General features: G+C 58.5%; 2 protein-coding genes across 2 annotated transcripts in view; one reads left to right on the top strand and one right to left on the bottom strand.

The window, feature by feature from the left end:
• The window catches only part of MYO18A (myosin XVIIIA), a 36,776-nt gene extending 35,649 nt beyond the window's left edge, over nt 1-1,127 (bottom strand). Inside the window, exon 1 of the mRNA XM_065647459.1 lies at nt 1,089-1,127. The gene's annotated coding sequence lies outside the window, so the exon portion shown is untranslated. The remainder of the gene's footprint in view (nt 1-1,088) is intronic.
• A 4,448-nt stretch (nt 1,128-5,575) lies between these two features.
• Nucleotides 5,576-10,102, top strand: CRYBA1 (crystallin beta A1). The gene is made up of 7 exons (XM_065647217.1): nt 5,576-5,655; nt 6,349-6,413; nt 6,986-7,105; nt 7,345-7,463; nt 8,995-9,136; nt 9,669-9,811; nt 9,955-10,102. Exons 2-7 carry the CDS (start codon nt 6,369-6,371, stop codon nt 10,100-10,102), a joined length of 717 nt encoding a protein of 238 aa, XP_065503289.1. The 5' UTR covers nt 5,576-5,655; nt 6,349-6,368.
• The last annotated feature ends 5,316 nt before the right edge of the window (nt 10,103-15,418 follow it).

Raw genomic sequence — 15,418 nt, 5'->3', positions numbered from 1 at the left:
CCGGTGTCGGGGTGCCAGAGCCAGCCTGGAGCGCGGCAATGCCGGCTGTTGCACGCCCTTGTACACCCGCCGTGGGCCCACACTTTTCTGTAATTGCCCTAAGTTTAGCTCCGGCGCTTGTTGACCAGAAGATTTGCATCTCACAGGCCGGCTGGAAACCACACTATTTCTGGACGCACGTCCCAGCCCTCACCCGACGCTCTATATATTCCTCCCCGGGCAAATGAACATGCAGGCAGGCGCCGTGGCAGCCGCAGGCCCCACGAGCCCCCGACACCCCCAGCCCAGCTTGCTGCAAGGCCACCCACCCGCCTTGTGTCACCAAAAAAGGGACCCAGGTGCCAGTGCTGCCAGCCCTGGTGGCGATGCAGTTAACGGTGAGCCGGGCTAATGGGTTCAGATGCAATTCCCCAGCAGTGCGGGAAAGGCTCAGGCCAGTGGTTTCTCCCTGGAAGCAGGACCGGCCCTGAGGAGCCCTGTGGCGGGTGCTGGGGCACCCATCATGGGGCACCCTGCAGGGACGGGCTGGCTGTCCCCCGCAGAGGGTGCGTGCCCACTCTGTGGGCACAGCTGCCCCCACAACAACCCTCAGCTGCCCCTGGTGGGGTGCAGACACCTCCAGCACCCCGCAGTGTGTTGTAAACACACAGGTGCTGCAAAGCAACGGGCGGGGGGGGACACACGCACAAACACACCCCGCAGCGCGACGAGGGGCAAGCAGAAGGTGACACAGTGGGGCTGGCACACACATGCACACACACACACACGCACATACACACACGCACACACACACACTGCAAGACGCCGGGCGATGCACAAGCACAGGCGCTGCCAGACAACAGCGGGCCCTGCGCACACGCACAGCCCGCAGCAGCACCGGGCGGGGGCACACGCGAACACACACGCACCGGTTGTGCAACGCCGCGGGGGGGGGCACGGGCACACGCACGGACACGACACGGCCCGGCCCGCGCGGGGGGCGATGCAGGCGCAGCTCGGCCCGCCCCGCACCGGGCGGTGTGCGCCCGCGGCCCTGCCCCGGGGCCGCTACCGGTACCGGTGGCGGGGGCGGCGCGGCGGGTACTCACCCAGCGGCGGCGGAGCGGGGCCCGGTGCTGGCGGTGCCCGGCCCGGTGCTGGCGGTGCCGGGCCCCGGCGGCGGCGCGGGGCGGGGCGGGGCGGCTCCGCACCGGGGCGGGAACTGCCGGCTCTGCGCGCGCCGCCCGCCGCGCCGGGCGCGGCTCCGCTCGGCACGGAACGGCACGGAGCGGGGTGGCACGGCATTAATCGGCCCGGTACGGAACGGTACGGAACGGAACGGCACGGCGGCGGCTGGCCCAGCCGGGAACACTCGGGCGCTGCGATAAGCAGCCCCGGTGCGCACCGCGGCCCCGCCCGTAGCGCGCCCCCAAGATCCACACTGCGGGTGCGCACACGGGACCGATGCACCGGCCGTGACACACCCCCGGTGCACACACAGCTCGGGTGCACCCTGCAACGCACCATCTCAGGTGTGCACACACACAGCTGGGGTGCACCCTGAAATGCACCAACTGGGGTGCGCGCACACACAGCTGGGGTGCACCCTGAAATGCACCAACTGGGATGCGCACACACACAGCTGGGGTGCACCCTGAAATGCACCAACTGGGATGCGCACACACACAGCTGGGGTGCACCCTGCAACGCACCATCTCAGGTGTGCACACACACAGCTCGGGTGCACCCTGAAATGCACCAACTGGGGTGCGCACACACACAGCTCGGGTGCACCCTGCAGCACACAAAGTGGGGTGTGCATGCACACACGCACCCCGCAACGCACACGGGAACACACGCACAGTCACTTTAGCACAGCTGGTGTACACACACACACACACACACGCACGGTGTGCTCACACCCCCGGTAAGCACACAGCAACGCACACCCCTGCAACACACACACACACACCGGGCATCACCCTGTAACACAGCACACACACACACTGGAAAACACACTCGCATGCCATGCACTCCCACTGGTGCACACACAGCCCTGTGCATTGCACCCGTGCGCACACACACTCCTGGGGTTCCCCTTTTTGGAAGGATCTGATCAGGAGTTGTGCCTGGCTTCAGGCTGCCAGAGCAGGGCGGCCAGTCCCCACGGGTGGCTGCGCAGCCTGGGGAACACAAAGCAGGATGTGGCGGACCTGCAGAGCCGTTTTGCAGCCAGTACTTCTCCTCACACCACCTGTCCCCAGGGAGTTCTGTGAGTACACAGCAGCCAGAGTGTTCGGGATGCTTCCTAGCTCTCTTGGCCAGGAGACAGCACGTCATTAATGATGAGAATCTCTTAGTGAGCCCAGCAGCGAGAGCTGCAAAGCTTTTGTTACACCTCTTCCACTCATTCCAGTTTTGGGACGTCACATCAGGGTCAGTCAGATGCAGCTAAAATCCTGTGCCCCCCCCACCAGCTTCACACAGCGTGAAGGGCAGTGGCAGCTGCCTGTAGGACAGATGATTTCAGGGAAAGCCCCTCAGTTTCTGTGCTTGGACATCATTCCTTGCCATCGGAGGCCCTCACTGTCCAGCCCTCAGCACAAAGCAGCTCTGCAGCGGCAAGCATCTCCTCCACGAGCACTGGGAATCGCACCAGGTTCACCCCCTGCTCTTGGGACACGCTTGCCTGGATGTCACAAGCCCTTGTACCCTCACAGCCCTAAGGCTGGCTGTGATTTCCAGCCCACAACACATGCCCAGGACACAGCCCTGATGCGGCAGCAGAGCAGCACACGTGCAGGAGCATGGTGAGAACAAGCTGGAAGCTGTGCAAGGAGCCCTGTGCTGCGCCCTGGGCTGAGGGACGTGGTGGTGGAGGAGATGCGGCCGTTGCAGCGGCACAGGACGGTGTCAGCGAGCACAGCCGTCTGCTTTTGTCACACTTCCCTTTGTCCCAGGCATGTGGCACCAAGCGCAGGGAGCCACAGCCATCCAGAGAGCAGTGACGGGGACGGGTGAGCCGGAGGAGAGGCAGAGCCCTGGCTCATCTGCCAGGAGGGTTTTCTGGCTGCGCTGGCGAGGGGACACACTGTGCAACTGTGCCTGTGCCCTGCCTCCCCGGCACAGCTGGGTGAACAGCCGGTTACAGCGCGTGGCTGTTCCTGCTTCCTTATTGCACTGGGCAGGCAGTGGTGGGAATGATGCCAGTTGGAACCACTGAGCTGTGGGACAGCGCGGGGTCCCCAGTGTCTCACACAGCCCTGCCACGAGCAGCCACCCAGCAGGGCCAGCCTCCTGCTGCCCAGCAAGGTGGCCAGGTGCCCATGCCCACAAGATCCCGTCCAAAATCATCAGTTCCTCTCCCAGGGCTGGGGTGCCCTGAGCAGCTCTCCCCCCAGCACGGGGTTTCACAGGCACCAGCAAACCCCACATGCAAGGCAAGTTTCCATGTTGCCCAGAGCTTTCTAGGGAGAAGCGGGACAGAGCTCCGGTGCGAGTGGTGTTCCGTGGTGGCCCGGCAGGCGAGACGGCCGGCCGGCGCAGAGAGGGCCCTGAGCCGGGCTGGGAAGCATCTGTTTCGCAGCACCGCGGGGTTCCCTAAGTAGGTCACTGCTTTTTTTTATAGTCTCTGGGATCTAGAAAAACCAGTTGTTCCAGACAACCCCGTGGACCCAACAGCATCGTCACGGCAGCAGCTCCTCAGGCGCTCACCATCATCCCTCCAGATCCTCCCCAGGGGTGACCTGCCTCACCAGCAAGGCTCGGTGTGAGCTGGGAGAGCAGATGGGGAGCCTGCTGTACCCCAAGTCGTGGCCCAGGGTCCTGCTCTCTGCTGAGGGTGACATGCCTGACATGGAGTGTTCAGGGGGGCCTTCCCCCCACCCTGTTCCTGGCCTGGGGTGGCTGCTGGCTGCAGGGACCGTTTGCAGCCAGAGCCAAAGTTTTCCCCTCGCAAGAGGAGCTGGGTGCCCACGTGGGGTGTACGGGGGTGCGCGGCGCCGTACAGCCCCTGCACATGCCGCGCACCCGCATGCGCCGGCTGCGGCGCAGCCTGCTCAGGGTGAGCTCTCCCTCTAGTGGCACCGGCTCCTGGCAAAGCCTCCGCACCACCGGGGCGGCCAAAGCCATGGCCAGGGCATGTCCAAGTGCCGGGAAGGAGCCGGGGAACGGGCTCCAGCCTGGCATCCCCCTTGCAGCCAGGGGTGCACATGGTGGGGTGCACAGGGAGGGTGCCCAGCAGGAGTGTTCCTGCCACCAGCCCCATATTTTGGCAGCCCCACAGAGGGCAGGTGGCCCTTCTCCTCCCTTTCCCTGACCCCACATTTGTTCGGACATGGCAATACGGTCAGCCAGCGTGCTCCTGGAGCCGGTGTCAGGCCTCAGGGGTGTAGCCCCACTTTGCTTCCCGGTGACCCCCAGCTCCGCCAACCCCTTCCCCATGCAGCGCCCAGGCTCCGGCGCAGTGCATGGCAGCAGCCGGAGAGGGGAAAGGCCCCGCAAGCCCTGGCTTCCCCCCGCCATGGGGAGGGGACCCCTGGTACCCCGCTGGGCCCCCTGGGGCTGGGCTGGGTGGGTGCCATCCCTGCAGCTCAGCCCCGCCGGTGTCCCCCGGGCCGGGCGCCAGGCTGTGCCGCGGGCAGCGCTGACGGGGCGCTTTGTTTTGTGCCGGCCGCCCAGCGGGGAGACAAAAGGGGCAGTCAGACGCGGGCGGCGCATTGTGCCGGCAGCCATGCGCTGAGGCAGCAGCCCGCGCCGCCCCGCTCGCCTCGTGACCCCCGATGGCCCCGGGCCTGCACCCACCATGGCACCCCCGGGCCTGCAGCACCCACCCCGCCGGGGCCCTGGGGGAGCCCTGCGGCGGGGAAGGGGGAGCAGGGCCTGGTTGCCATGGTTATGGCGATGCCTGAGGGCTAGGGGTGCCTCGTTACCATGGTTACCGCAGGCCTGAGGCCTCCCAGGCCCATGGCGGCTCCCCCCACGCACAGGAGCAAGGCGGTGGCAGCGCTGTGTGGAGCTGGGGGGCAAGAACCGGGGCTCAGTGTGGCCGTGGGGACAAGGCTGACGGGCCAGCGCACAGGAGGCCACACACCAGCCCCCGCCGAGCGGGGAGGAGCAGCCTCGCAGGCCCCCTTGCCCACCATGAGGCTGCGGTGGGAGGAGGGCGTCCACACCAATGTGGACACGCAGACCTGCCATGGCCAGTGGAGCAAGGCAACGGCAGTGCCTGATAGACACCCAGCTGAGCCCCCCGCCCGCCGGGCCGCACCAGGAGGGTACTGCGCCGTGCGCCCGTGCCAGCCAGCGCTGGGGCCAGGCCGGCCCCCGCGCTCACCCCATGACGGTGCGGTGCATTGCCCCTGGAAAATGCCAGAGCAGTCAAACTGTTGAGTCATTTGTGCCCAAGATTATCTGTGCAAACAGCCGTCCCGATTATTTTTTTTTTATTATCATCAATTATTTTTTTTTTTCCTTTTTCCCTGAGAATGTGGCTCAGACCATGGGGATGAGCAGCTGAAATCTCTGGGGATCAGCGGGACAATGCCAGAGCAAGCATTGTGCTGACGGCTCTGCAAACGCTGGCACCGGCTCCCAGCCAGCAGCACCCTATAAAAGCCGAGCCGCTGAAGTAGGCAAACATTACATGGGCGAAGCAGCAGTAACTGCCTGAGCTAGGTGAGTCCTGGGACCGATTTGCACCTCTCCCACCTTGCCCGCTGCCGCCAGCTGGCCGGGCAGACACCCTTCCTCCTGCCTGGTGGCAAAAGACACCCAGAGGGACCGACGCCGTTCCCCGTGGCAAAAGACAGGCTCACATGTCCCTGCTGGCAGCCAGGGTGGCTGAGAGCCCCTCTACCATGGGGTACCCCACTCCTGGCACCCGCTGGGCCCCGGGCATGGCACAGTGGTTGGCATCTCCCATCGTGAGCTGGGGCCACCCATGGGAGCTCACCGCGCTTCCCAAGGGCGCCGGGGCAGGGAGAGGGAGGCAGGCGCAGCTGTTTGGCACGGCCAGGCATGGGGCAGCCTGTGCCCGACCTGCAGCTCCCACTCCAGCTCAGGGGTGTTTTTCCTGGCGATGGCCTGGCCTTGGGGAAGGAGAATGGGGAGCTGGGCACGGTGCTCCGTCAGGTGTGAGGGCTCTGTGCTGTGTCTGGGAGGAGGGAAGGGGCACCGTGGCAGCAAGAAGGGAGCACCCTGCTTTGGATGTGCCCCAGAGCTCCCCGCCGTGCTCCCACCCCAACTGGTGGCTAGCAGAAGGGTCTTGCTGCGACTGGGGTGGCTTGTCCCCAGCAGCAGCACAGCTGCCTCAGAACGGGCACCGTGGGCAGCGGGTGCAGAGCAAACAGTGTTTCTTTCCTTCTCCAGACACCGTTCCAGCAGCGAAGATGGCTCAGACAAACCCTCTGCCTGTCCCCATGGGCCCATGGAAGGTACGTCCTCGCACCCCCTGTATCTTGCCTTTCCTGCTGTGCAGGTGGGGGGCAAGGAGAGCGGCAAAGCCAGACATCGGGGGCACAGCGGGCAGCGAGGCGGGGGGAGCACAGAAATCAGGGTATCCCTGTTCTCCGTCCATGGGAACTTGCCTCCCACCTGCTCAAACACCTCCTGAGTGTTTCATCAGCTTCTTTGCAGGACCCTGGCCCAGTCATGCCCTGTTTTTACCAGTCATGCTGTGCCAGGCAGCTACAGCATCCCCGAGAACCACACGCTGGTGTTTGCCCTCCCCGGTTGGTGCAGGCAGAGCAGGCAGGGCAGGGAGGCATGGGGACTGCAAACGGGGTGGTGGGCACAGCAGAGCAAGGTGGGGACCAGCCCCGAGCAGTCTGGCAATATCTTCGGGGACACAGTTTGAGAAGGGAGCTGAAAGGGACAGGAGAAGCACGTGCACAAGCAGGGCGCACGCCACTGAAACCCGGAGCTGTGGCAGGAGAGGAGAGCGTCAGCCGCAGCCCCCCAAGAAGTTCCCCCTCGCCCTTTCCCCCGTTAATCATCTTTGCCCTAGAGCGTTCGGAGCAGAGGCCGGGAGAACCGCCAGCCACAGCCCTGCCACCCGCCCGTCCCAGAAGGGCTCCGCTCCTCTCTCCGGATGGCACCGCTGCCCCGGGAACTGATCTCCGCAGGGGTGAGCAGGAGAGTGGAGCGGGGGCCGGCGTGCGGCTCCCTGGACACCAAGGCAGGGCACGGCGGGGCCAGCAGCGCAGGGACGTGCGGAGGCGTGTGGGGCTGCGTCCCAGCCCAGAGGGGTGCCCGGTGCAGCCTCCACTGGCTCTTGCCCAGACAGAGCGTGACCCCAAGAGATGCTGAATCACCTGGGGATGCTGCCAGGCAGTTCCCAACTCGGCAGCTCGCTCTCCGTTCCAGATCACTGTGTACGACCAAGAAAACTTCCAGGGCAAGAGGATGGAGTTCACTTCAGCCTGTCCCAACATCATGGAATGCGGCTTCGACAACATCCGCTCCCTGAAGGTGGAGTGCGGCGCGTGAGTACCGGGCTGCCAGCGGTGGGGATGGTGTGGCGAGGGGCGCCTGAGCGTGAAGCAGGGCTGGTTTTGCTTAGCTGGAGCCAAGCACTGCAGCTGTGGGAAGCCAGACACAGGGGATCCCACCCTGCCAGGGTAGAGCAGCCAGCCCCGGGCAGCACTGACACAGACACTGCCAGGGCCAGGGGATGGTGACAACACTTTTGGCATCGCCCAAACCTGCATCCCGCAGTCTGGGAGCAGCCAGGTTTGGAGCTCCCCAGTGCCCCGCAGAGATGCTGCCCAAGGATGTGGCAAAGATCAGTGCTCAGTGAGTGGCTCTTGAGCTCAGCTCCCCATCTGTCTGAGTGACCCCACGAAGCACCGTGCCAAAGAACCGCTTTTCATGGCCCAGGGCCAGAGCAGAACCTTCCCTCAGCCTGCGCTGGGCTGCCCCGGTCACTGCCAGGGGTGGGGAGCGGATCCAGGCTTCTCCCGCGCACAGGAATCTTCCCTGGCACAGGCACAACATCTCACGAGCTGCTCCCAGATGCCGTGTGTGCGGAGCGGTCCCCACAGCGAGCATCCCGCTGGGGCCGGGGAAGCAGACAAGATAGATTTGCGCTGCTATATTTAGGATTTCTAATGCTAATGGGATTACAGTGGCATGTGTGCTCGGGCCATAATCAGCTCACTGCTCCAGTTGACGTGTTCCTAATCAGGCTGGTCACCTTGCACGGGGGGAGCCTGACCACAGGACGCAGGATCAGGGCTCAAGTTTTGGTCAGTGGCAAGAGGCCCTCGACCCCCCCAGCACCCCACGTACCCCATAAGCAGGGGGTCTGTGGGCTGCACAGCGTGTGCCACCGTCCTTCCAGCCTCCAGCCCAACCTCTGCCTCCCTGCTCCACTCTGCTGTCCCATCTCCAGTCAGTCCCTGTAAGGGGATGTGCCCAGGAGAGGTCCTCACCCTGGGGACAGGCAGGCTCTGGCATGTGTCCTGCGAGGTGGAGGCAAGCCGCTCACCCCTCTGTATTTTCAGCAAAGTGAGGGACCCAGAAAGGGGAAAGACAACAGCTCCCTGCCCTGCCCACAGCCAGGTGGGTTCTGCCTGGTTTGGGCATTCGGGTCTTTCCAGCTAATCCAGGTTGTAAGTGGGAAACAAGTAAGAAATGAGGCCTTTGGGAGAGAAGGGCAGCTGTGGGTGTCCTGCAGCATCCTGAAGTGATTCCGGTCTGCATTTACAACCACAGAGCGTTTGGGGAAAGCGAGCCACCCTGCCAGGCTGGGCCCCTTGAGGGAGGGACCCCGTCACCCGCCACAGCCGGGGGGCACCGGTGCTGCCGTGCGGGCAGCCTCCCGGACACCAGAGGTGGTGACACGCTCTCCGGCTGCTCTGCCCACATCCAGCACTGCTTCCTTCCCTCTCAGACTTGCAGGCAAACGCCAGACCCCAACCTCCTCCTTGCACCTACATCCATACCTGGAGCAGGACACCCAGAGCTGCCGCAGGAAGCCCTGGCAGCCCTTGATCTGTTTTGGTTTTTTTGCAGCTGGGTTGGTTACGAGCACACCGGCTTCTGCGGGCAGCAGTTCATCCTGGAGAGGGGAGAGTACCCGCGCTGGGACGCCTGGAGCGGCAGCAACGCCTACCACATCGAGCGCCTGATGTCCTTCCGCCCCGTCTGCTCCGCTGTGAGTGTCCTGGCTGCAATGGAGCTCTTGCAACTCCGATCCTATTAAAATGTCCCAGGCATTAGCACTAGGCCAAGAGAATGGGTTAGGAAGTGCAAACACAGCTGTGCCAGGGGCTCTGCAGGTGGCAGGGGCTCCTTGGGGAGCTCAGCTCTCCCCCGCCATGCCCAGCGGGATTTGCTGTTGCTGTCCTGTTTCCTAAAACTTTTAAGAGAGCTTCTGGGCCAGCTGTACATGAGCAGAGCTCAGGGACAGCCAGCCTGACAGTAGTTGTGCCACAGCCATCACTGACACCTCCCAGGCTGAGCCCGGCCCGGTCCTGCCCCAGCATCACCCTGCTGAGCACCCCACACATCCAGGCTTTGGAAACCCCAAACCTGGGGGGGCTGAACACCTCCCACCCTCGGGCTGCACACACAACAGCCCAGGAAACCCTCTGAGCAATGCCCTAGGGAGGGACAGCCATCGTCCTGCTGTCTCCATCCGCAGCGGGGAGGGAGAACCACCTCACGCCCTGCTCTTCCCCTCCCAGAATCACAAGGAATCCAAGATCACCCTCTTCGAGAAAGACAACTTCATCGGCCGCCAGTGGGAGATCAGTGATGACTACCCCTCGCTGCAGGCCATGGGCTGGGCCAACAACGAAGTGGGCTCCATGAAGATCCAGTACGGCGCGTAAGTGATGGGCGAAGGGCCACGAGCAGCAGGGACAACCCGCTGCCATCGCTGTGCTACCACAGCAGGAGGGGGGACACCCCGTAACCCCCTTGCTTACCTCTTGTCCCCTTACGGCCGCCCCATGACTGTTTTTCTTCCAGCTGGGTTTGCTACCAGTATCCCGGGTACCGTGGCTACCAGTACGTCCTGGAGGCCGACCACCACGGAGGAGACTACAAGCACTGGAGGGAGTGGGGTTCGCACGCCCAGACCTCCCAGATCCAATCCATCCGGCGTGTCCAGCAGTAGCTCCCCACTTTCCAGCACATCTTTGCAAGGTTTCTAAAGCTCACTGGCTCCCTCTTGGTGCTAATCCTCCCCTCCCAAAATAACCACCCCTTCTTGTACCGTGACTGCTTATGGAACACCAACCCCAATCGGTACCAACTGCCACAATTGCCAATAAATGTGACTGAAAGAAAAAGATAAACCAGCTTGGTGGGTGTTTGCTGTCGTGTGTTTGGGATTGAAGTTGCACATCCCGGTAGCGGGGATCAGATTCTTCCGTGCCCAGTTTACACAGGACTAAAGACCCAGTGACACACCGAGGCAAGTTCATCCCCTGACTGTGTCACACGCACAAACACAGCAGCCAAACCCTTGGCCACAGCAGCTCTGCAGCCGTGTGGGGCTTCCTTTCCTCCTGCCCTCCCCTTCCCCAGGCAAGGTAAAGGCCCCCCCGGCCCCCTGAGCCCCCCCAGAACCAGGCACCCTGTACACACAGCCTGTGCTGCTCCAGGGCCACCAGCCCAAGGGACCAAAAGTCGAGTTGTCACCCACACAGCATCCCCAGGGCCAAGGGATGCTCCCTGAGTGCGCCACAAAGAACATCACGCTGACACCCAGAAACTTTAAAATTTTTATTCAACAATTTACATCACTTATTGTCTGTCTTAACATATTCGATCTACACAAATTTCTTCTTTTTTCCTGATAAAATAATAAAATTTGGATAAATTTTGAAGACCTGTTGGTGCAGAATAAACAAAATTTCAGGTAAGTTTTTTTTGTTTTTTTAAACATTTAGTGTGAAATATGACATCATTGGTAAAGATACATCATGCCATTACAGCTCATGGACATTACCTATCCTTACAGTCCGTGACATCGCCCAGACCAGCGCAAGGGGCTGCGCCAGACACAGCTACAGCAGATATTACACTAACTCTTCCAGCCACCCTCTCACAACTGGGAAAACGCTGACGTTTCCAGCTGGGCACACAGAGTGCGTTAACCTAATGGGAAATACCGGGGAGGGGAGGAAAAAAAAAAAGAAAAAAAAAAACCCAAAGACCACCTTTACCGATCCGTGTGGTCTCACACACTCACGACATCGACGACAAAGAGGGGCTGCCCCCTCCGCAGGTCAGAGGTAATTCAGCTCCTGAGCAGGTAGAGCACAAACCCCTTGCAGCGATTTTAATACACACCAGGAAACCCAACGAAATGAGAACTTATCGACGGGGGGGGGCAGGAGAGGAGACGGCTCCAGCCCCAGCTCGTGGTTGTGTTTTGCACCGCCCTTAACACTGAAATATTCTGGGGAGGGGGGGAGAGAAGGGCATCCACCCCCCCAGTAAACAAGTTGAGGACCTTCAGAGGCTCGCGAACCGCTGGAGGTGCGTTAAGTACACGTGTGATGGTAGATAGAAAAGCAGCCCTGTTCGGTATGAAAAAAAGCTGTCAAGTTAGTACAAATTTCTGCCACGGCGAAGAGAACACGAGGAGAAAACTGTCAGTGTCCTTCTCCCAGCACAAAACCCCGACTCTCTTACACGAAGGCTCCAGGCCAAGCAACAGGTTTCCAAAGGTGGCACCTGTAAGCCAATGCACCCGACGCGGGAAAACAAAACCAAAATAAAGCTGTGGGGACGGCGGGGAAGCCTGTCCGCCCCGCCTCACGGTGGGAACACACCACGGCAGGGTTTCTCTGGGGTTAATTTTGCCATTCAGAAGCCTCAGGTTCGCCCACGCCGCAGCGGGCTCGTCCCCATCCCCTCCTCATCGCCAGCCGGGACCACCCGAAGAAAAAGGGGCACTCGCTCATCCGACAGCACGAAGGGGATCCCAAACACAAGCCGGCACACCCCGCTCCCTCCAATTCAATTACTAAAGTAGGCTCTTTTAAAATAAAAAAATAATATATATATTTATATAGCTATATAGAGACAGAGAAAGCAAAGGAGAGAGATAGGCTACTAAAAAAAAAAAAAATCAAGAAGTGCCAGTTTTCTGCTACAGCTGTCAGCAAAGAACTGTCACCTTACATCATGCCCTCTGAGATGGTGAAGATAATGCAGGTAATGACAGCACGGGAATGCAAAAGAGGGCAGATAAGTCACTTCTGGTAATGAGACACAAATTAAACTTTCAAAACATGTGCATAGCTTTATTCATCTGCTTCAAACTAACCTTTTTACGGAGCTTCAGCGAAACCCGAGTGTGCAAAATGCATTCTAAAAAATAATGCAAGCAAGCTTTCACATTTACAGTGGCAGAAGTAGAGAAAGACTGGGACAGAAATCACACATTGGGGCGAGCTGGGAGAGAGATGAAGAAACAAGAATTGCACAGCTTCGTATTCTGAGTCACTGACTGCAAACAGAAGCGCTTCTATTTTGTTAACTTGAAGCAAGGCATGTTTACTTCTCCTTTACAAAAAAAAAAAATGAAAGAAACCCCACGGTAACAAGAACCACAACCTGGAGAGGGAATAAGCCCCCTGGGTAACGGGGTCCCCGGTGCCGCAGAGAGCCCCAACTCCAGAGCAAAGCCGGTTCCAGACCTTCATTTATTTTGGCTTTGCAAAGCATCGCGATGCTTGTTTTTGCCCGCAGGAGAACAGCAAAGCAGCTTCTCTTTCTCTCCTCCCGACTCCCCTCTAAAGTTGCAGAAAACGGCTCGTGTAAGGAAAGGGAAAGGTGCCACCCCACAGGACATCGTCCCCAAACCGTGAGACAGCCACTACGCGGGCTGGGGCCCAAGTCTCATCCCGCTGGACGGGTCACGGGGACAGTAACGACCCCTCGACCGTCACTTCAGCATCCACAGCTCACACAGACTCTCTCCAGCAAAACTAACCACACACGCAAGGCACGTTTAGTCAGATGTACACACACACGCGTGTGTGTAGAAGAGCAAACGCTGGCGCAAAAAAAAAAAAAAAAAAAAAAAAAAAAATCAATGCTGAATAAACTAATTAAGCAGGCAGAGTTCTGGCCTATAGTATTTATACACTATTTTCCAGGCAGCTGTAATCCCCAAGCGTTTTTCCTGCACGACTTTCCTTACTCCTCCCTCACTTCGCAGAGGTGCTTTACTTTCCTAAAGGATCTTTTCTAAACAGTCAAGTAAATTCCCTTGGTTTCCTCCAGTAAACTCCTCCTTCGGGGCGCACAGCCCGCGTGGGACCCACGGGGACAAGAGGTTCTGGACCTGCAGCAGCACCTCGACGCTGCGAGACCTCCCTCCTCTGCCCCCCAAGACGCGGCTTTTTCCTCAGAAAACATTCAATTCTGGGCACCGACCTCTCCGTATGGGCAGGAAGGAGACCACGCAATTAATACTGCTGGTTAACGTCACATTGAGTAAAGCATTAAACAGATCTTTTTTTTTTTTTTTTTCCCCAGAGATGAGCGATTTCCTTCCATAGATAGATTCAAATAGAAAACAAGAATATTAAAACTGGAGATGAGACAATTAGTCGACTGAGATTTTTTCTACCTTACAGGTTACTCGGGCATCTTTCCTGCACCACCAGCCACCGAGGAAGGAGAAGCTGAAAACCTCAGGGATTTGCACTACCCTTCCAATAGCAGCTTGAGAAAAGGAAGGCGAGAAAGAAAAAAAAAAAAAAGCAAAAAGCAAAAAGCAAAAAGCACAGTGTTCTCTCAAGTTAAGAGTTCTCCTTTGCTTGCGTTTGCATAGAAATTCCCGTAGGTCAGCACCAAAATCAGGTCCACCCCTCTCCTCCACCCCGCTGCCCCCAATTAGTGGCTGCGACACGAGGGTTCAACTATCCGCAGAGGAACTATATGGTCACGTAAAAAAAGGAAAACAAAAAAGTGCATCACACATTCTTGATTTTCAGGGTTACTTATAGCAGCAGCAGCAGCATTAATCCAAGACAATGAACAGTTGTAGATTCATTCTTAAATGCAGCAACACTTAATGAAATGTCTTCAAGGAAGGTCATAAGAGGGTCCTTCTCAAAAGGATAAAAGGAAAATTAGACTATTCCATATGGACAAAAAGGAGATAAAACGAAAATTAGAGACACAATCTTATTTACATTTAAAAAAAACATTCTTGTTAAAATATCTTTACAACACCTAAGCAAAAAAATAGGTATTTCAAGAATAAAGCAGAAACTCCTAAAGCAGTATCCATTTTTGGAACCCTTATTTAGCACCTGAGGAAAGACTGTATGGAAAGCAGACAGGGGTTTTTTGTCGGTTTTGTTTGTTTGTTTTTTTAAGAAAACTGTAAGTTGTGTTTTTCCTAAATGTTCTGTATGTTCGCAGTACACAAGTTTCATACCACAGAAAGAAATTAACTAGGTTTTTTTTGTCTTTTTTTTAAAGATACTCTACTCATTAATAAGGCTGTAGAAAAGGGATACTGCTATCTTACAAAATGGCTTTAGAGCTCTGGACACGTCATACGAAGCTTTCTGATTAACAGTCAAGATAAACCCAGCTCAGCATCCCCTGGTGAAAGCCCAGGGATGAGTTTAGCAGCCCCGCGCCCCGAGCAGGTGTCCCCGAGGCCACCGCGGGGCTCGTCCCCAACGGGTGTCCCCGTCCTCGGTGTCACGTTTGGGACCCGGAGCGGGATCCGAGGCAGCCAGCCTTACCCTGCGGTGTAACGCGGATTGTGCAAACGTCTAAAGCTCGGGCATCGCTGGAAGGCAGCGCAGACCCGAGATTTTCTGCTCCTTTGCGCCAGCCCAGGCTCCTGCTTCTCAACTGCTTGCGCTGGGGGTATTTTCACATGAAAAAAAAAAAGCGGGCAAAGCTAAAATGACTCTGACTTCTCCACGCTCGCGCTCCTCCAGCCCCAGCCCTGCTCCTGCCTTACGCACCAGTGTGAAACGTGTAGCAGCTTTAAATTAGGCGCAGCCTTGTTCTCTCCCCTCCTGACCTCGACCATCTCCCTTTGTAAACAGCCTCTGTAAGGAGAACAAATCACTACGGACGTACACACAGAAAAATCTTCCAGGCACGAGACTCCTGAAAGCTTCAGACACCATCACGATTTACTGAAAATGCAGAATCAAGAGCAAAAAACTGGATGCACAGGAAAACTACCGGTCGTGCACAGTCCTGAAATACAGCTGGGAACGCCACCGCTCCCAGACGTCCCCGAGGTCACCACCGGCCGCTCTGGGAAGGATGCTATCGTGCTACGGTAACGTTCTCTTGAAGGTGAAAAGCACTAATTACACACACAACTGAGGACAACTTCCACCTCTCTTTTTTTTTTTTTTTTCCCAACCAGGACGCAATTTTCCTTTCGGTTTAGCCAGCAACTCCCCCCGTCACCCGCTCCCAGCTGCCGAATAGC

Source organism: Caloenas nicobarica, chromosome 17 (assembly GCF_036013445.1).
Source record: "Caloenas nicobarica isolate bCalNic1 chromosome 17, bCalNic1.hap1, whole genome shotgun sequence".
NCBI lineage: Eukaryota > Metazoa > Chordata > Aves > Columbiformes > Columbidae > Caloenas > Caloenas nicobarica.
Note: the sequence above shows the minus strand (reverse complement) of the source record. Positions and strands in the feature narration are given on the sequence as shown.

Coding starts and splice junctions, on each gene's coding strand:
- CRYBA1 (XM_065647217.1), top strand. CDS start 6,369: ATGGCTCAGACAAACCCTCTGCCTGTCCCCATGGGCCCATGGAAG. Junction 6,414..6,985: donor TCCCCATGGGCCCATGGAAG/GTACGTCCTCGC, acceptor TCTTTGCCCTAG/AGCGTTCGGAGCAGAGGCCG. Junction 9,812..9,954: donor ATGAAGATCCAGTACGGCGC/GTAAGTGATGGG, acceptor TTTTTCTTCCAG/CTGGGTTTGCTACCAGTATC.